The 20,194-nt window shown below is 52.2% G+C and overlaps 1 protein-coding gene and 1 long non-coding RNA gene across 13 annotated transcripts in view; one reads left to right on the forward strand and one right to left on the reverse strand.

The window, feature by feature from the left end:
- DIXDC1 (DIX domain containing 1) overlaps positions 1 to 20,194 on the forward strand; it is a 68,537-nt gene that overhangs the window by 9,947 nt on the left and 38,396 nt on the right. For 5 of the 12 annotated variants that reach the window (XM_036919722.2, XM_036919723.2, XM_036919725.2 and 2 more), the window contains 6 exons: positions 8,244 to 8,373; positions 10,666 to 10,791; positions 12,117 to 12,348; positions 12,916 to 13,023; positions 17,635 to 17,747; positions 19,218 to 19,366. In XM_036919722.2, coding sequence (XP_036775617.2) covers positions 8,244 to 8,373; positions 10,666 to 10,791; positions 12,117 to 12,348; positions 12,916 to 13,023; positions 17,635 to 17,747; positions 19,218 to 19,366 — 858 coding nt within the window. Of the gene's footprint in view, positions 1 to 2,404; positions 2,529 to 8,243; positions 8,374 to 8,493; positions 8,641 to 10,665; positions 10,792 to 12,116; positions 12,349 to 12,915; positions 13,028 to 15,091; positions 15,306 to 17,634; positions 17,748 to 19,217; positions 19,367 to 20,194 lie in introns of those variants that run through there. The other 7 variants (XM_057490748.1, XM_057490749.1, XM_057490750.1 and 4 more) reach the window with 5 other exon arrangements.
- On the reverse strand, positions 7,801 to 16,334 carry LOC118929563 (uncharacterized). The gene is made up of 3 exons (XR_008993366.1): positions 16,188 to 16,334; positions 8,358 to 8,494; positions 7,801 to 8,037 (listed from the first exon to the last, which is right to left on the reverse strand). It is a non-coding gene; the product is annotated as an uncharacterized LOC118929563 (long non-coding RNA).

Raw genomic sequence — 20,194 nt, forward strand, 5'->3', positions numbered from 1 at the left:
TCAGTTGACAGGCCACCTGGATCCCTGTGTTCTCTGGGGGCTGAACTTGAGAGAAAATATTTTGGTTCTTGTGTCAGAAAGTTTGATAGACCTGATGCTACAAAAGTACCAGACATTACCAGCCTAATGCACACTGAAGACAGACCTCTGGTCTTCTGGTCTGGTAAACAGGCATGCTAGCTCTCATTCAGTGGGTCACGGTACTGACCAGGTGCCGTGCCAGGTTCTGCAAATAGAAGTCAAATAACAAGAATCTGTGCCCTAGTGGAGCTCACAGGTCAGAAATAAAGTAGATGTTCAGAGTATCAAACTTGTGAATTGTGGTGATAAAGAAATCTTGCTTGTCAGGCAGAGAGTACCTGTGGACTGCACATGTGGCAATGATTTATTAAAATGTTGGTCAATGGAAATCAGTTGCCTAAGCCTTCACCTTTTAAATACATGACTTGGAAGACTTTCCCCACCAGTGGCCCTCCGAGTGAAAAAACAGAGACTTGAATCCCACCAGGAGGTGCCCCTGCTTGGCGGTCAGAGCCCCTGTCTCGGCCGCGTAGGGACTCAAGAGTGGGCGAGGAAGGTGGGGCAGCTGCCGTCAACGTCTCTCCCAAGTGCCTCCCGCCTTTCCGGGAGTAGGATTTGCCACCTGGGGCCAACCAGACGCTTTCAGACATTTCCACAAAGAATTCCTCTGTGCTTTGCTGTAGAAATTAAAGGCCTGTTAAGTCCTTAATATAACAAAACACTGCACTGCTCGGCCTTCTTCTTCCTGTCCTGACTGATTTCTCCTCTCCTCGCCCAGGCTCATTGGCTTTGTTCCCACAGGAGGCCATGCCAGCTGAACAGATGCTCCCTGGCAGCAGGCCGTCAGGCAGCTCTGTGCCCCTCGCAGTGCGCGACGGGCTGGCCAGGCGTGTGCAGTTGTGAGAGGGCACTATTTGCCAGGTGCCACTCCCCAGTGAGTCGAGGGAAATGCTTCCTTAGCCATGACAAGCCTTGTTGCCTAGGCTGTAAGGACCAAAAACTCAAACGGACACTTTTCTGACTGTATTTCCTTCTTTGTTATCCCTAAACTGGACCCATTTAAGTGGTCATGGAATAACCATCAGTGGTTAGGCGTGGTAAGGAGATAACCAGTCCTGAAGGCCGTGGGCTGGGCTCCACACCCAGTCTCTAGGATGGGGGCAAGCATAGACTGCACAGTGGTACCTCATTCATTCACTCATTCACTCATTCACGTGCATTATTGAGCACTTACCTTGTATCAGTACTCCTGAAGGAACATTGTGTTTGCGGAACTTGTAACTAATGGAAAACAAGGTTAGGAGGTGAGATCTTCCAGAAAGTCATTAGCTCTTCACTTTCTGGTATATTATCCCCTGACCACTGGACTGAACACAAATACCATGAGCCCTGCCCATCAGGAAGAAGAAACTTATTGATATTTTTACTTGTGAACTTTATTTTTACCTAACTAGTCTTTGCTGGCTCAGTAAAGGACTGAAAGAGTTCATAGAAAAGAAATACCATATGGCATTGTTTTACTGGCAAGATTTAGGCCAATAATAATTCATGGTTCCAAACCTCCTGCCTTCCTCGCGGTTTCCCAGCAGCGTCCCACCCCCATCTCCTGTCTTATGCTGCTGGGGGTCGGGGGGGGGGGGGTTCTCAGCACTAAACAGGGATCTGGTTTCACTGGGAAACTGACTTTCTCTGGGATCCTTCGGTTCTCCCGCCGTGCTCTCTAGAGCACCACAGAAGCCTTTCCGTTGGCCTTTCTTGCTGGCCAGCCCAGAGCCATGGAGCCCACTCCTTGGGAACAGTAGCTCCACAGACTGTCCTGGGGCACACGAGAGTGCTTGGCAACCCCATCAAAGAAGTTCTGACAGGAGTCCTTTTTTGACCTTGAGGTTTAGGGGAGATAGAAAGCAGGCTGGGCTTACAGACTTGGTTGTAAGGAAGGGTAGGTGCCAAAGAAAAACAGAAAGAAAGTTACATTTGGCAGCAAGAAAGCTCTCAGGATCCAGATTGAGAAGGTGGACAGAATCGTCTATACCAGAAGGGCTTTACCTTATGTGGGAGGGTTATTTGGAGTGTCATGGAGGAAGCTGCAGAGATTTGGTGTGGCTGAGGTCCCCCTACACCAGCTGCTCCTCTGTGTGACCACTGCCTCCTGGCCTGAGGGCAGTCCAGTCTCTTCCAGCCAGATCCTGCCCAAACAGCCTTTCCTTCCCCTGCCCGCCCAGGCGAGGCCTGACTCAGAGGCTTGTTGTAAAACCCCTCGGTCTTTCTGGACTCCTGGACCACACAGGCCTCCTGGCTCCCCCAGAACAAGTTGGAGATACTCTGGACCCAGGTCAGCTCTGTGCAGCCCCTGACGTCGTGTTTTGGCTGTCTTCTTTATTAGTTTGGTCTCAAGTGCCAAGAACCCAACTTGTAACCAGCAGAGATAGGAAGTGGGATTCGCTGACTCATGACTCTGAGGAAAGGCCAAGGATGGAGCAGAGCTGCAGTGAAAATCAAGAAACCAGGTAACGCAGGGTCCCTCCCTCTGCACTTTGCCTCTTGCCTCCGGCTCTTTCTGTGGGAGGCTTTATCTCCACTCACGAGGAAGACTTCTCTCAGGCAGGCAACGTGGCCTATGGCAACATCTGTGTTTTATAGTTTACAGCTTTGTCAGAGATAGAGATTGAGAGAAAAATATGGAGGGAGAGAGACTGAGGGAGATAAGAGTGTGAGCACGCCCTGATTCTATTCCTAAATACCAGATCGGAAATATCCAGAGACAGGCAGGCTTGACGGGTCACTCAGCTAGACCAGTCAGCTGTGGCCAGTGGAGGGGGTTGTAACACCAGCCCAGGCCCGGGGCCCCCGCGGTGTTTGCAGAGGGGGCATCATTGTGAGCTGGGTGCCAACACTAGGGCCTGTCGGGGCACTGCCCCTGCGGACCTGGTCTGACCCTCTTTGTAGGCGTATTGTACTTCTCCTGCTGTTGTTGGAGACAGACCAAGAACTAGGGGCTTGTTCAAAATATAATTCTTAATATTCCAGATATTTTCATTTTGCTGAACCTATTGTATCATGTCTTCACTGAATAATTGATTTATAAAATGATAGATCTGGAAGTCAACAAAATGCAGTGTTTTTTTCCCAGCTGCTGCACGATGCTTCAGGTGGCTGGGGTGTGAGGGATTGGAGGTGGAGGAAAAAGGGCCAATGAGCTAAGCTGGCATCTCCCACTCTGGCCCTAACGAGAGAAACTCTGCTTTTTACATATCTGGTTTTCCACATAAGTTATAATTTGGAAAAGATTGTGAGGCCAAAGAAGGAGGAAAAAATAAAACTAACAGTCCAACCCCCAGAAGTAACAGCCTCTTGCAAAAAGCATTTAGCATTTCATCTGCTGCAGAAGCAGCTCCAATAAATGGTTGAGCTGCCCAGGGCCAGGCTTGCACCACAGGCCTCTTTTGTGTGTGGCTGGTCCTATATGAGTGTCTACTTTGTCCTGCAAATCAAGTTTTGCAGAGACAGCAGTCAGCACTTATAGCAAAAACAGGGTCTTGCCTGCCCCCTGCGTGAGAAGTACAGATATCTTCTAGTCAGAGTGGTGACTAAGCAACACTTAGTCTCGTGGTCGGCTCCCCAGATCAGGTTTAGTGGGAGGATGGAGACTTGCCCTCAGTGGGATCCTCAGCCTCTGGATAAGTGGTCTCACTTAGTGGTGAATCTCCATCTCATTGTTAGATGGCATTTAATAGATCCCTGTCAACATGACAAAGGCCTTTCTTCAGTTAAAAATTTTAATGAGTGCCTTTCCTTGAAGGCACCCTTAACCAGGTCTTTAAATACATGACTAGGCAGAGTAGCAGACATCCTCAGCATTTTCATACCTACCCTCCTTCTGGAATGACTTCAGGATCACGGATGAAGTCCTCTCACCCCCCGGTTCCGGGACTGTCTTCACGGTAGGATCGTCCCCCTCCTGCCGCTTCAGTGACACCACTTGCTGAGGCCACAGCCCGTGGCTTATTCCACAGAGGGCCTACCCGTGCAATCGTGAGCTCTGAAACTCTACTCTCTGCTCAAACCCCAATGTTCACACTCCTCCATTAAGTTTATTTTCAATTGCACCGCATTCTCTCCTTACTCATCTGGACCTCAGTTCATCGGCTCTTCTTTACTTTCTTCTCCCTGCACAGATTCTGCTGCCAGGCAGCTCAAACCCACACTCGCCACCATGCTCGCAGCCTTTGCGCTGATGACCGCTGCCTATCCCCGGCCATTTCCAGTCCTCTGTCAGCCCAGTCCTGGTGTCCTCCCCTCACGGCTCAGGCCTGCTGAGCACCTCCAGGGGAAGTCACAGCCCCTTGCTGATTGATGCAGGTACAAGATGACTATTTCCAGCCCCATTGGCCTTGGTGCTGCCAGATCTTCAGCATCCCTTTCCAGCCCTTTCCTGAAGACACCCCACTCTCCCTATCGCCCTCAGCAGACAGACTGGCCTGCTTTCTACCGAGCACAGGGCGATTGGATCTGCATTTCCTCAGCTCCGCTCCTGCCCTCTCCCGCCAGGTCCCCCACTCAGTAACTACTCCTGCCTCAGGATTAGAGGGGGAAGGGGCCCTCCTCTTCTCCTGAAACCTCCCTCCTCATACCAGGTTCTCCTTCACTGACCCCTGGTCTCAGCCTACAGATGCCCTCTCGTCCTAAAAGCCCCTCATTCCCTCCCGTCCAGCTAATACCCTTTCTCCTGACTCCCTGCTTCTGTTTTCCTACTACCTGGTGTCTTCTCAGTTCATCTGACTTTCAACCCCAGAGCTCTACCACATCTGTTCTCAAAAAGGCCAGCAATCCTGGTAACTGTTCAATGAAATGGGCTTTCCTGCCCTCAGCCGACTTTTCTACAGCGTTTGACCTTGTTGGCCGCCTCGTGCCCAGGTTCCCACAGAACAGTTTCTCTGCTGCTTTTTCTGTCCCTCTGAAGCTAAGGTAGTTTTTTTCCCTCATCTCACTTCCCTTGTCCCTTTAATGCTGACCCACCCCAGCCTCTATCTGAGCACACTTTCTTTTTCATTGTATGCTTTCTTTGGTGCAGAGGAAATAATACATTGAGTGGGTTCAAATCCCATTTTCACCACTTACTGGCGCTGATCTTGAGCAGGGTTTCCCATATGAAAAATGGGGCTAATAATATTGATCTCAGTGATCGGGTGTGAGAATTAAAGGAGACTGCATGGGAAGTGCCTCGTCCTGTGACTGACCAGGGCTGACACCCCGTGCATTTCCTTTCTCCCCTCTCCTTTCAGCCCTCTCTTCTTACTCCCTTTTTTGCCAAGGAGCTGTTTATAGCTCACCTTACTTTTTGGGATGTTGTAAGCCCAGGATTCAGAGTCAGTACTGAGTTCAAAACCTTTTCCTGCCGCTTAGCAGCTCTGAGGCCCTGAGTGTGTTGTTCTGAATCTTGGTTTCCACGTCTGTGAAGTGGAACTAATTGTTCCTCACAGGGTCACAGGGTTGGTGTGTGTGGGGAAATGTGTCATTATATATTAGATATAACGTATATTTCTTCTTTGATGTTTTAATTTTAATTTTTTATGAAAGAAGTATTTTCATGTTTAAAAGTGATGTGTAATTCATTTTCTGGTAACTGTTTTTGTTCCATATCTGTTTTCTATTGTGGTGTTTGTGTTTTGTCTTGTTTTTTTATGCATTTTAAAAATTAAGGTTTTGGTGATATACTATCTTATGAAGGTTTCACATGAGCAACATTGCGGTTTCAGCTTCACCCATATGATCAAGTCCCCCACCCACTGCAGTCACTGTCCATCAGCACGTCAGATATAACATGTGTATTTCCTGTTTGCACACGCGAAAGGCTGTGGGAGCCCGCTTAGCGCCCGGCCTGTGGTGCTCAGCGGGTGGTGGGTAGCTCGCTGGCACGGTGGCCGTTTGTGCCTCTCACACACAGATGCACGCAGGCCTGTGTCTGCCCCCGGCCCACCTCTCGCGCTCCAGACCTGTGTACCGTCATCTGGCCACAGAACATCTCCCCTGGTGTTTTTTAGTTCAGAACTGAACTATTTGCTTTTCCCTGAAACTTGCTCTTATATTCTCCGTCTCAGTAGAGCACTGCCATCCACTCAGGCATGGCTATTTAGACATCTCTTTTTGCTGCCGCCAGCGTCCTGCCAGGCCCTCTGACCTGTTGCGGGCGCTCGTCGTCATCTTACCTGGTATACCGCTTGGGGGGAGGCTCTCGTCTTGTCTCACCTGAATTGGTGCCAGGCCTCCTCCTCAGCTTCTCCAAAACTAGATACTCCTCGTTCTACCCCACATTCTGCTCTGTCCAGAGTGACCTTTCTAAGGTGCAGGTGCCACCGTTTCACTCTACTGTTTCCAAACTCCACGCTTCCCTGTGGAAGGTCTGTAAGCCTTCAGCCTCAGTGGTAGGTCTTGTGCTGGCCTGTTTCTCCGTCACCATTGCCTGCCAGTGACAGCTCTGCCCACTCGCTGTTTGTTAACTGGCTGCTCCTCCGAGGCTCGAGGTGCCTTCATGGCTCACCCTGTTCTGTGCCTCTCCGTTACGTGCCCTTCTCTTCTTCTGTTACTGGCCAACATCCTGAAAGAACCAGACAGATAGCCCTCCATCCCCTGGCCTCTGCTTCCTTCCCTCCCTGAGAGCAGAGTGGCTGACCACCTGGCTGCCTCCCTCAGTGGGGGCGGGCTGCGGGCAGGAGTGGCCCGGGTTAGGCTGCAGGTGCAACCATCCTTATTCTGTAGATAGCAGGAGGCCCTTGATAAATGCTCGGACCTCCTCTACTGGGTTTCAATGCCAGGTCTCCAATGTCCTACTGGGACGTGAGAGAAGGTTCATGACTTCTCTGAACCTCATCCATTGACTGGGGATGATACTGACCCTTCAGTGCTTTTTTGAGAATTAATTAGGTGATGATAATAATGAAAATAATGACCATTAAGTAAACGTTAACTGTGTGGCAGGTCCTCTTCCTGGTACATTCATCAACTCATTAGAACAGGTGTCAAACACCAAAATAGTGTTTCATTCATGGCAGATACTCAGCGTCAGATTCCGTCCCCTGCCGCCCGCTGATGATCGCACTTTCTGTGGTTTGGCAGTGGCCGGTAGGCGAGTGCCTTAGTATCAGCTTCTGAAAGACTTGACTTATTCCAACGAAGTGACATAGAGAAAACAATGAAGATTCAGTTTAAACTCAGGAAGCAGCCACAGAGTAATTCCCAACATCATTTCATTAAGGAAGTGCTTGGGGCTTAGAACCCAACTGTACTTTGACCAAATTGTAATTCAATACCATCAGCCCTTGAACTTAACTTTTAGGGTCAGGGTCTTGAGCTTCTACAGAGACCAGAGTTGTTGCCTATACTTTGACATTGTTCCTGTGCTGTTTTGGTATTTAGTACCCACCTTCAGAACAATACAAGATCAGAATGAACACCTGAATACAAGCTTTGTTTAAGGGACAAAATGGGATATGTAAGGCTGTCCAAGGGCTGGGCTGAGGTATGTGTCCCTCTCTGGGTCTGACCGGCCTCTGATGATCCTGGGTCTGAGCTTTGTTGGAGATAAGTGAGGGTGCTCCACCACCCCGAGGTCGCCAAAGCCTTTCTTTCCTTCTCTATGTAGTTTGTAGGAAACTAGATCCTCTCTGACTGTATAAAACAAGGATTAAAACTAGCTGTAGCAACACTTGGATTGTGGGCTCAGGAGAACAAATCTTGGGCCGTGAGGTGATTTCACTGTGAAGAAAGCAATGGGAGAGGTGGTCTGAGCTTGGTTTGGTGTTTATTCCCAGTTCCCCGAGATCAGTTCCTATAAGCACAATGGTCCACCATGCATGTGAGTGGCTGTCCTGAGAAGCACAGTGGGCTGCTGGCAGCAGTGGTCACACCCAAAAACTGTCTGTGGTTCTGGGCTGGCCCTCATCCCTGGAACGAGCCACCGAGACGCTGCCCTGCTTCTCTGTGTCTTCATTGCCTTCCAAGCCAGAGGTGACCTTATCCCTGGAGATAAGCACAAAATTGGAGAATTTCAGAACATTCTCCATGTCCGACCACCTTTCTTCTTTATTCTCTTAAACCCCCTCCTCCTCCTCCCTCTGAATGTGGATTGCCTACCATAGCCTCATCTCAAGTGCCACTGTAGAGGCTGAAGGGTAGAGAGTCATCGTTGTACGCGACCTCCCTTACTTCCCCCTTTCATGTTCCAGCACCAGTTGCAGGCATACGTGGCCTGGGTGAACGCACAGCTGCGGAAGCGGCCAGCAGCGAGGCCTGTGCAGGACCTGCAGCAAGACCTCCGTGACGGGGTGACCCTGGCTTACCTCGTCGAGATTGTCGGTCAGTCGGCTGGGCTCTGTGCTGGCACAGGGCGGCCATGGCTTTCTCCATCCTCGGAAGGCCCTAGATTAGATTGCCTCTTCTTTCAAACATGGAGATGGAAGTAGAGAAGACTTATCACCTGTTAGTCAGTAGACAGTGAGTGAATGTGAGTCAGTGTTGTGTGCCAGGCTCTGTATTATGTTTTGGGAATGTAACGAGTCCAGTCTGTGCTCTCAGGAGTCTCCCAGTCTAGCTGGACAGATTGGAAATGAAGTCAGCTCCGAGGTGAGTACAGAGAGCAGCCAACCAACCCTGGGGTTGCCAGATGACTTGCCAGAGGATTGGTGTCTACACTGAAGCTGGACCAGAGGTGGTAGCCGGGCAAAAAGGTGTTTCTGGCAAAAGGAGTGCCCTAGGTACTCCCATAATGCTTCAGGAGAGGGCTTGTCCTCCGGAGGCCTGGGAACTGCAGCTCGTCCCCATCAGGTGGTACTGCGGCCTCGGCCCCATAGCACTCACCCAGAGCTCTGTTATTACCGCAGCACCACTTGCCAGGTGTTAATTGTTTACCTCCCTCCTCTATAGACTGAGCCCTTTAAGAGCAGGTGCAGTATAATTTTTTTTTCCATTTTGACAACCCCTACTCAAGGGCCTGGCACCTAATAGGTACTCAAACATTTAAGGTTTCATTAGTCAGTGGACCTTGCTTCCAGTCCTTGAGGGACCTGGTACGGAGAATGTCTGCTTTGCTATAGGCAGCCTGTCCACGAGTGCCCCAGTGGGCCAGCTCACGGGTTCACCAGCGTATTCATTTAAACTGGTAACAGCAGTGATGATAGTAAGAGCTGCTACTGTTTATTGAACACTTTCCATCTCATTTAATTTCATTTCATTTAATTATCAACCCTTGAGAGACATATAGTCTTACCCCATCTTCAGGAAACAATCTTACAAGAAAGGACTTGTAACAAAAGATAAGTAAATTCATGGAGCACATGGACTATATCCAGCATTGTACCAGGCATGTCACTTTAATTTATGATATGGGTATGATATGGACGCCACTGCCTCACTTGTTTTATGAGGCTTAGAAAGGGTCTTCCATTTTACAGGGTCACATAACTACACGTGGCAAAGCAGAGGTACAAACCTAGATCTGCTTTAAGTCCAAAGCTCATTTTAAACATTCAATTTTTCATTTATTTGAATAGATTACACTTGAAAATATAATCAGAAAATTCAGAAGTTTCAAAAGGATATAAAATCAAAAGACTCTTTTCCACCTATGTCTCCACCTGCCCCCACCCGTGCCCCCAGCTACCTGTTCTTTCCTCATCTAAGTCACACATTGCAGGAACTATTCACCCACCTGTTAAAATGGAACACTCGCAAGTCATCCCTACTGTTCTCTTTTGCTCATGTGTCATACCCAGTCCTTCTCCGGTGCTGCCCGCTTTATGTAAAAAGTTTACCTGATACCTGACTTCTCACCTGTCAGCCCTTTCCACTCTAGCCCAAGCCTTCATTATCTCTGGCCTTGACTATTTTCTTTTTCTTTCTAGCCAACCTCCCTGTTCCCTCTCCACACAATCTACTGACTCCACACTGAGTCAACTTTTAACAGCCCAGATCACGTCACCCCCCTGCCTCAGACTCCCACCGGCCGCCCGTTTCTCCTAGGATTGGATCCCTTCACTCAGGTCCGCAGAGCCGGGACTGGCCTGGCCTCACCCACCTGGCACCTTCTCAGGATCCAGCCCCCGCTCTCTCCTCTGCACGAGGCCAGCTGAGCACATTCCCGCCCTGGGCTTGGTACCTCTGGCTCCATGGTCTGGAATGCCTTCTGAAGCCTTAACATCTCTTACTTTATTCTAGTCTCTGCCCACTTGTATCATCAGAGAGGTCATGACCATTCTTACTTGTTTTTCCTCACGGCACTTTTCACTACCTGAAATTATATTAAACATTTACTTGTTAATTTGGTCAGATACAAGCTCTGTGACAGAAGAGCATTTGTCTTGTTCCTTGCAGTTTCTCTGGTGCCCAGAACAGTGCCTGGCAAACAGGGTGTGCAATGAATATTTGATGAATGAATAAACAAACAATAACATCCCAGGCCCCTAGGTATCCAAAAGGCTTTCATTTTCCTTTTCCCCATCCAAATTACAAACACCAAGCCTTAACTCACTTGTATACTTACTTATATATAATAGTTTTTACATCAAATATTCCCTTTCTCTGTGTCTGGCTACTACGAAACTTTGATAATATTCTTCCCTGTAACTTCATATATTTTATCTCTTCTAACAGCAGGAGAAAAGCTGAGTGGGGTACAGCTGAGTCCCAGTAACCAACAGGAGATGAAGAATAATGTGGAGAAAGTGCTCCAGTTTGTGGCCTCCAGAAAGATTCGGATGCACCAGACTTCAGCTAAAGGTCGGCGCCCCCCCGGGTCCTTGGTGTACGAGCACACTCAGCCTTGAGGGTAGGCTGTGCAGCGGAGGGTTCTGAGCAGGGTCAGTCAGGCCCATGGCCTCACTGCCTGAAGAAAGCTACGCTCTTGAAGAGACAGAGTGATCATTAAAATCTGAGTGCCTTGGAAACCTGGAGAGAGAAGTTCTCTATTCATTTTAATTGAGGAAAGGCTTCCTTGAGTGTGTGTAGGAATATTAATAGAGTAGAAATTACAAGATTGGGATATTAATTTTAGAATGTCTCATACAAGAAATCAGAAATGGAGACAGATTAAGGTTTTCAAGTTCCTTGGGCTTCATGACCAAGAACTATATCAAATCATAATAGCTCTATTTTTTTCCACCCAGTTTTCCAGAAGGAAAATATTTTATAGCTTTTTTTTTTAACAACGCAGAACATTCCAGGCAGGATAAAAGGGCTCTGTGACCTCTGCACACACCCTCTCCCGGAGCTCCACGGTCAGAAGAGGACGCTTCTCAGCGCGTTTTGAGTCCAGGCTGCAAAGAAGAAACTGTTGGTGCCCTCGGAGCACAGGCCCCCAGGCCCCTCGCTGTTTCTCTGGAACAGGCTGTAGATGTTGCTCTATTTCAGCTGCAGTACCTGCGTCTGATTGCCCGCGGCTCCGACCGGAAGGGAAACAGGAGGGAGCCCTCCGTTCATGTTAGATTATTGGTTTTCTCTGTGTTGGGGTCATGCAGGTGGGCAGTTACTTTCCATGGAGAGAGCCTGTGGAAGGTATCAATCAGTCCTTTCCCAAACCTTGTGTAGTAAAGTGCTGTGAAAATAAAAAAATAGAATTTTTCTCATTTCCTTACATTAACTTTTCACCAGAACTGTCACATTGTTTTCCGTGTGATTCCTCTTTTTTTCTAGGACAAAATCCAGAGTGCTGTCACGTCTCTGCTCTGGCCCCCTGAGGAGTGGGCTTGGGGATCTGGCCCACTAAAGTTGGCTATTTTGAGGGAACACTGTCATTCGGGACACCTTTGTGTTTTCCTGGAGAAGTGCAGCAGCTCCCCAGTTAGCCTCATGGCATGGATTTTTGTCCTCCTCCTGTCTATTCCTCTCCACTGAGAGCCCGCAAAGAACCCTGGGCTTCTCCTGTCATGTAACAATTACCACACTTTACTGGAATTGTGTTTACATCTTCTCTGTTGAACATGGCTTTGTGAGGACAGAAACCTTGACCACCTGGCCTATTTGTATCATTAGCAAATATGTACTGGATGGATGGGTGCTCAGCCTTTGCCCCATCTTAGGACCTCTCGGTCTGTCCTCTCCCTCAGATATCGTGGAAGGAAACCTGAAGTCCATCATGAGGCTGGTCCTTGCCTTGGCAGCTCATTTCAGACCTGGATCCAGCAGGACAGCGAGCCAAGGACAGGACTCCAGGGCCCCTCTGCAGAGTCACCAGCCACACCATACCACTGCTGTGGCCCAGGAGGCAGCTGCTGCTCTGGCTGGCGTGCGTCATGACATGTCACAGCCCAGACGGGATGTTTCTCGGTATAGACAGAGGTGAGGGTCGAAGTCTGGGGATGGGGACTTGTCTCTCTCTGACATTTCTTCCGATAAAGGACACAGGGCAGTAGGTGGAAATGTTGCCTCGGTAGCCCCGCATCGCAGCAAAGAACACAGGGTGGAGGTTGGAGCGGGCACTCCCCAAAGAGAGAAGGCCTTTCAGAAGAGATGCTTGTTTTGCAGTTAGTGGAAAGTAATCATATATATAATTTTTTGCTCTGGTGCCCAGAATTCTAAATATGCCTCCGGCAGTGTGCTTTCTTCACTGGGAGGTATGTGAGAGCCATGTTCCAATTCCCTGGGGGCAGTCGTCTCTCCCGGGAACATACCCTAAAGGCCAAGCTGTCCTGGAGGACCACACAGCAGCAAACTCGGGGGTTGTGGGCCGCTGAGGGAGCAGGACCCTGAGGTGTTGCAGAGATCAGTGACACTGTCGCCCTGCTAGGTTTGGTGTGTCTGTAAGGCCGGGCTTTGCCCTGTTTGTGTTTCTCCCGTGGGCGCCGAATGGCCCCTGTGAGTACTCGATGACAGCCTGAACCAAGGCCTGATGCCCTCTGACCTCAGGAGCGGCAGCACGGACGAGGAGATGGAGAGCCCGTACCGGACTGTGCGGGCCCTGGTGCGGCAGTACGAAGGGCAGCAAAGGTCCCCGTCGGCGTCCAGCCGCTCCAGGTAACTGGCCTCCTGTGTGCCTCCCCTCTGTAGCTGGGGATGCTCGGTTCCCAGCTTCAGGTCACAACGCAGCAGGCAACAGGGCTGTGAACTGTTCCTCTTTCCCTCAGTTTACGTTTGGCTTTGAAAGGGAGCCTTCAGCTCTGTCTTGTGGTTTCGTGCCGGGGAGGGCAGGGTGGGGTGGTGGTGAATTTCCCACATAAGGGCGCTTTGTGTAGAGCCCCAGCACCAGAGCTTAGCTGCGTCCACATGGGGGCATGGCTGGGACCGACAGGGCCCAGCCCGTGGTTCTGGTGTTTGCGCCAGCTGCCAGCGTTTATGAGAGCCAGTTCCGTGGCGCTGGTTTAGTGCCTGAGTGTAACCCCAAATGACGGCCTCAAGCAGAGTCAGTTGTCTGAGAGCGTTAGAGTGTTTCCAGCTTTCATTGTAGGGCCTGGAATCGTGGCAGAGGAGATGCGCGTGGCTGGGCTCACGTTTGACTCTAGCTGGAAGGCGGGCTGTGTCCCTTACAGCCAAAGGCAGGACTGTGCCCAGAGCAAGCGTGGTCGGTGCCTTGGGGCTCATGTAAATAAGACTCTCCTAAAGCACACCAAGATCATGTTCACTTTTTTACTTCATTTCATTGCTGAATCACATTTAATTAATAGTCTTATGATCCTTTCTCTCCTACCGCAGCCCAGCTTAGTCTGTTCTGGTTAAGCCTAATTGTTCTTTGCCTTATATGTATTTTATGTGTATTTGTTTTCTTCTTCCTATTTCTTTTTTTCATAAAATTTCGTCTTTGTTTGGTGGACTGGTTCCTATTTAACTGAGGCTACATGGAATCCTTTCCAGCATTTTCCATACTGGTAACCTTGGTCAACCTTAATTTTTATTTAATAGGTGTGTTTTTATAAAATTCATGTAACATGTAACTGGCCGTAAATCGGCTTAAAGTGTGCAGTTTAGTGACATTTAGTACCTTCACAACGCGCAGCCGTCACCCCCCTCCAGTTCAAAGGCGCTGATCCCACCAGGGCCGGGGGCGCCGCCTGGATCCTCCCCGCAGGCCGGCGCCCCCCTCTCGGGCAGGGACCCCCAGGCGGCCGGGAAGGGGGCCCGCGGAGGGCCGGGAGGGGTCGCAGGAGGGCTCTCGCCCCTCTTCGCCGCAGCCCGCCTCGCGCTCACCCGTGGTGCTGTCGGCATCGGCCCTCCTCGGGGAGCCCGTAACCTTCTCGAGGCGCCGGGAGGCCTGGGGACCCGCGATGTGGGCCGGGGCGCAGAGCGGTGCGGGGCGAGGTCGCGCCCGGGGTCTGAGCGGCCCCCTGCGCCCGGAGACGCGCCGCTGCGTCCACACCCCGGCCGGGTCTCTGCCCTTCCCGCGGGAGCCTGGCAGACCCCGGCCCCTGTCGCGGCGGGCGCGGCGGCCAGCCGGCGGCGTCTTTGGTTTGCAGGCGCGCAGATCGAGGACCCAGGGGCCTCCTCCGTGCGCTGCCCACCGGCGGCCGCTCCCCTGTCCGCGTCCTCGCCCGGGACTCGACGGCAAGTGCAGCCCGGGAGGGGCGTGGGGGGGCGAGGTGGGTGTGGGGTGAGGGGGGCCGGGGAGCTAGGGGAGCAGGGAGGGGTGGGGGATGCGGCTGGGGGGGCCGTGGGGGAGGGGCTGTGGGGACAGGGAGGGGTGGGGGTGGGGAATGGGGGGAGCCGGGGGAGGGGCGGCGGCTGGGGGGAGGGGGCCGGGAGAGGGGCTGTGGGGGGGCAGGGAGGGGTGGGGGTGGGGAATGGGGGGAGACGGGGGCGGGGCGGTGGGGCGAGGGGGAGGGGGCTGGGAGAGGGGCTGTGGGGGCCCGGGGGGGTGTGGGGTGGGGAATGGGGGCGGCCGGGTGATGGGCTTGGGGGGAGCGGGGCGGGGAGGGAGGCGCCGCGGGGCCGGGAGGGGCGGGGTGGGGCGGGGCCGAGGCGCCGCGGAGCCTGGGCGGCGATTCTCCGGCGCGGAGATGGGCTGAAATGCCCGAGGCCACGATGCCGCCGCCCGGGACGGGCAGCCTGCGAGCCGAGGTGGCCTTCGCGCGCGCCGCGCTGCTGCGGGGCCGGAGCTGCCGGGACGGCGCGCCTCAGCCCCGGGGGCATCCCGGCGCCCTGGCCGACGCGCCGGCCGCTGAGCCCTTCCCTTCCCCGCCCGCGGTCGGGGCGGCTGTCCGGGCGCGGGGCGGGGAGGCCCTCAGCCTGGCGCTCCGCCCCGGGAGGCAGGCTCGCTGAGCCGGAGCCGGAGCCGGAGGGGCCATGGGAGGCGCGCAAGTGAAATGGTGAGCCGGGGCGCCGGGCCGGGGGACCGGGGGCCGAGGCACCGGGGCGGGGACCGGGTCCGGGGTCCGGGGTCCGTGGACGGGGTGGCCGGGGCCCAGGGCGCTGTCCAGGCGGCGGCCGCTGGCCTGGCGGGTCCCCTCGCAGCGCGGGCGTCTAAGGAGCGGCTGGCCTCGCCCCGGAGGGAAGCAGGACTCTCTTATCGCTCATGACCCATTAAAAAAAAATTGATTTTGAAGTCCCTTTGGTGGAGGTGGGGGGTCGCCTGTTTGTGCGGTGAGACTCCGAGAGACGTGAGGCGTCTGGGAGCTGAGAAGCGTGCCGCTGGGCCCGTCTCCGGGAGGGCGACGGCGGCTTACATGGCGTCTGTTTATTCCCCGAGCCTTAACCTTACCGTTAGTCGGCGTCACACCACCTTCTGCGGCCTGAGGCAGAGGAGTCCGAGCCCACCCTCCGCCGCGCGGCGGTTCCTGGGGCGGCGGCGGGCTGACGCGCCTCCGGGCCTCTATCCCCGACGAGTCCAGACCCGGGCCCTGCTCCGCGGCCTCGCGCAGGAGGCCTCCGCCCCAGAAGGGAGTGCTGTTCCCTCCGGCTGCCCGGCCACTCCGCCAGCGGGGCTGCTTGTGCACCCGTGCGCCTCTGGTCCTGGGAGACAGCCCCTTAGGGGGCGGCGGAGCCCGGCGTGCCCCCTGTCCAGGACAGCCCCGTGCCAGCACCGCAGGGTCCCGCCGCCCCGTAAGCCCCTGGCCCCTCGTCTGGCACGGACCCTCCGCGGGCCAGCCCCGTGCCGGCAGGGTGGGGGGCCACAGCACCCCCGGCAGCGGAGGAGGTGCCGTCTTGCTCTCTCTCGGAGGGGAGCAGCTGTTGCCAGTGTCTTTCGGTACCTGGATCCCCATTTCTGTGAGGGGGAGAGCCCCAGGGCCTGAGCAGTCAGAATCCCGTCGTCCTCATGGTTGGCACAGTGCCCGCACGCAGGTGCTTTCCCGGCAGCCAACCCACTGGCCTGGAGGTCACATTGCCTAAGTGGCTAGTGGTGGTAAGAGCTCTATAAAGCAGTTACCTTTGCTAAATACCATTTCTTGCCACTCTCCACACACCTCTTGCCTATTCTAGTTGTAGATCTATAGATAGGGTTAAGGGAATTTATTTAATTTGAAAAAGAGAAAAAACTGTTTTTTCTGTGATTTCAGTCAAGGATGAGAATGTATTACTGGTTGAGGTCATTCCCACCCAAGCCCTGAATCTGGACCAATGAGAAGGATGTGCCCGGCTTTTGTTTGTACTGGTTTCTAGGAAGACGAAATGTTCACTCCTGAGTGTGGCTGTGAGGATTAGCCTGGGGGCTGTCAGGGGCACATTAAGTGGGTCAGTGAATCCTAGACATTCTCACTGTTGTCTGGGTGATAGATTTGGAAAGAACTCCCACGGGGGGGCTGGACCTGCAGACACCCAGCCCCTGAGATTGCTTCAGTGCCGATGTTCTCAAGGTGCCTGGCAAAGGAGCCGGGTCTCAGGCTCCTTTCCCCCGTCAGATGGAAGCATCAGCCTCACAGTCCCATCTTGTCTTGTGGATCTGATGCCGTTCGGGAGTTTAAAATTGCACTTCCCTGAAAATCTGAACAGTTTCTTTCAAGGCTAATAGTTATATCAGAGCTTTAGAATTATTGAGTGGTTTCTAATGACAATTTGAAAAGTGTGGCAGAGGTACAAATGACCCTTTCCTCCTCCTTATCATGACCTGTCTTTGTTGATCAATCATTGCCCCTTTGCCCAGCTTGGGGCTGTCCACACTCCAGCAGTTTTTCCCCCCTCAAGTGCCCCCACAGTGTCGCCTTCTTTGGGATCGGCCCAGAGCTGACCTGCCACAATTCTTCTGCTGGCATTGCTTGCATCTGTGAGAAATCAGTGGATTGGAAATAGATTTTTCCATGCCACTGCCAAACCTGCCAAGACACACACTACGTTAGTCTCTGAACCTGGGCCCAGGGATGGTGGTGGTTGTAAAAAGTTTTAAAAAAGCAAACAAACGAAACAAAATGTGGAGTTCTTTAAAGTACTAGATTGCCCATCCTTCTGCTAAGTCTCTTCTTGGTGAAGCAGGCTTAAAGGCAGCCTTGTGGTGGGGGGGCTTCCTACAACTGGGTCGCCATTCATTTCACTCATTCAGTAAGTTCATCATTCCTTCATTCAACAAATATTCTTATTGTGGCCCAGATACTGTGTTAGGCAGTAGGAGTAAGATGAATAATAACAAATCTCTGGGATACTTTAAGAAAGCTGGTCTCTAAACAACACTTCATAACAATTGTTTCTCTTTTCCTCCAATCACAGCCTGACTTCACCCAGTCCCATGCACAGTGCAAAGAGTGAATCCATTATAACCCAGTCGGAGGAAAAGGCAGATTTTGTGATTATTCCTTCTGGAGGAATAGAGAACAGAACAGGTACTGTCTCTCGGCCTGCCTGGGTTAGCTCAAGGAACAGCCTCAGCTTGAAGAGTTTGGGGACCCTCTCTACCTGTAACTCCCTCTCCATAGTCTACACATGCAGGGTCAGCTCCAAAGGGTGCTGAAGCCGTTAAGCTAGTTAACGTGGCCATCCTCTGGTGGAATGTCACTACTGATGTCCTAGCTGTCCAAAGTCTTACAGCAGCTTAGACAGGCCGTCCTCCCCTGGCTGCCTGTGAATTAGGAAATGACTTGGGACAGTCAAGCCTCACTCAGGTAAACAGTTTTTATCATTCCTGTGTTATACAAATAATTTCAGTACTTCCCTAATTTAAATTGGACCTCAGAATATACAGTATGGGCTACGGTGTCTGGACGCACTTCTGCCTCAGGACTGGCATGAGGGCTGCTGAGGACCACGGGACGGCCCTTGTTTAGACTTCTCTTTCCTGTCTTGGTTGCTCTCCTTTTCTTACGTAAACATTTCCTTACTCCTTTTCATACATAAAGGGAAGCATGGGAGACACAAAGCATGTGATTTAGATATTTATTCACCTGTAAGAGTTATAATGAGACCAAACTCCTCAGAAGAAAAACTGGCATTAAATTCTTCCCTCCTCCTCTCCCCCTCCAGCCCTGGCGTTAGTACCAAAGGGTCAGTTGTGTTACGGAGCCAGAGACTCCTGGGACCCTGGGCAAGGAGAGGGGAGCATTCATCGCGTGCTCTGGGTCAGGCACCATGGGCTCTGCACACCAATTACCCATTCAATCTTCACAACACCCCAGGGGAATTACACTTACTGTTAATGCTTATGAATGAAGAAACTTACTCAAAGGGTTAATTCCCTTCTGAATTCCGTAATGCATTGAGTGGCTGCGCATACTGTTAGATGGGATGAAACAGACATGAAAACGAGAGCAAAGGGACCAGAAATGTAGGGAAATAAAACCAACCCAGGGAGAGAATTAAACAGTTCGTGCAAGTGGGCTTTTACCGCCTTGTTTCCTGTGTGACTCACACAATGTTATTTGGGAAAGATGTTCAGTCACAAGGGAATGGCCAGGGGAATCCCTCTGAAGCTCCAGAGCACCCAACGGGAATTTTTTCATTGCATGTGACATTTCTTCACTTTGTAGCCAGCAGAGTCACGCTCTGGGGATGCCAGTTCTAAAGAATTAGAGTAAAATCTGTGTGTCCTATACCGAGACTCCTAGAGAGGGAGTCTTCCTGCCTCCAAAAGGTTGGAAAGAGAGTAGGTTTCTCCGACAGACGTGAGACGCTCCCAGCCTGGAGTGTGAGCGGACAGCCAGTTCCTCAGTCTCATGGCCCCACCTGGCGGCCAGTCCAGTCTGTGCCCTGAGGACAGGGTCAGGCCGGTGACCTGAACATGTGACCGGGAAGCGCTGGGCGCTTTCTGCTGTGAACCGTTTTCCTCAGCGTGACCCGTGCTCCCTCTCCATTTGTAGAGGAGACGGGCTCTACCTCGTCCCGAGACTGGCGACCAGGCGGTTCCAGCGCCTATCTGGAGACTCCATGGGAAGAGCAGCTGATGGAACAACAAGAGCATTTAGGAAAAGAAATGGAGGAAGCAAAGAAAATGATATCAGGATTACAGGTAGCTCTTCGTCTTGCAGTCTGTCCTTGGTGCACCAACTGATTATTGTTTTCAAGTCACTCTATTGATTGAAAATAAATGGATTCAGTTTTATACGAGGTCAGAGCTGAATGGGGAGTTGAGATACAGGGACTAGTACACGAAGAGCAGGAAGTTCCTTGTCTGTGCTGTCCAGTGGATTTTGTGGACTCCTGTTTACAGCACAGCTGTTAGGATTTCTGCAGGCCTGGGAACCATTACTGACCCCACCAAGCCCTTGTCCTGGCACTCTGCTTACTAACGGGCTTTTCCCGGACCCACAACTGCAGCCTGCCCTTGCGGCTTCCACGGAAGAACGGCTGTGCAAACAGTCGGCAGTTTCCCCTGAGAAACACCTTCTGAGCAGGGCGGGTGTCAGAGCTGGCAACGCCAGGTCTCCAAATGCATCTAATAAGCTGGGGGCCTTAGCTTACTCCTAGTGCTTCTGCAATGGATGCCACGGCACAGTGATCAAGTGAAAGGTTTTCTGGAGTAACGGGGCCCTTCAGTGTTTGCTGTACCTTCAGCACCAGTGTGGTAAGTCTCCCCAGAGGCCAGCTGACCCACTTAGTTCCTACGCTGAGTGACCCCCTCAGTCCTCTTTACTCCTTCCCTGCTTGAGGGAGCCCTTGTAGTGAACTGATGGCCCTAGAATAGCCTAGGAACATTCCTGCCTTTTGTGCTGGGAACTGTGCTGCTTCTGAACTGTCAAATATTTATGGACACGTAGACAAAGCCCATATTATGTGAGTGGCTCTAGCAGCTGGCAGACGATGGAGGATGTGTTCCCAGTCAGCCAGCAACAGAGGG

The sequence above is a fragment of the Manis pentadactyla genome, chromosome 13 (genome assembly GCF_030020395.1).
Source record: "Manis pentadactyla isolate mManPen7 chromosome 13, mManPen7.hap1, whole genome shotgun sequence".
Lineage (NCBI taxonomy): Eukaryota > Metazoa > Chordata > Mammalia > Pholidota > Manidae > Manis > Manis pentadactyla.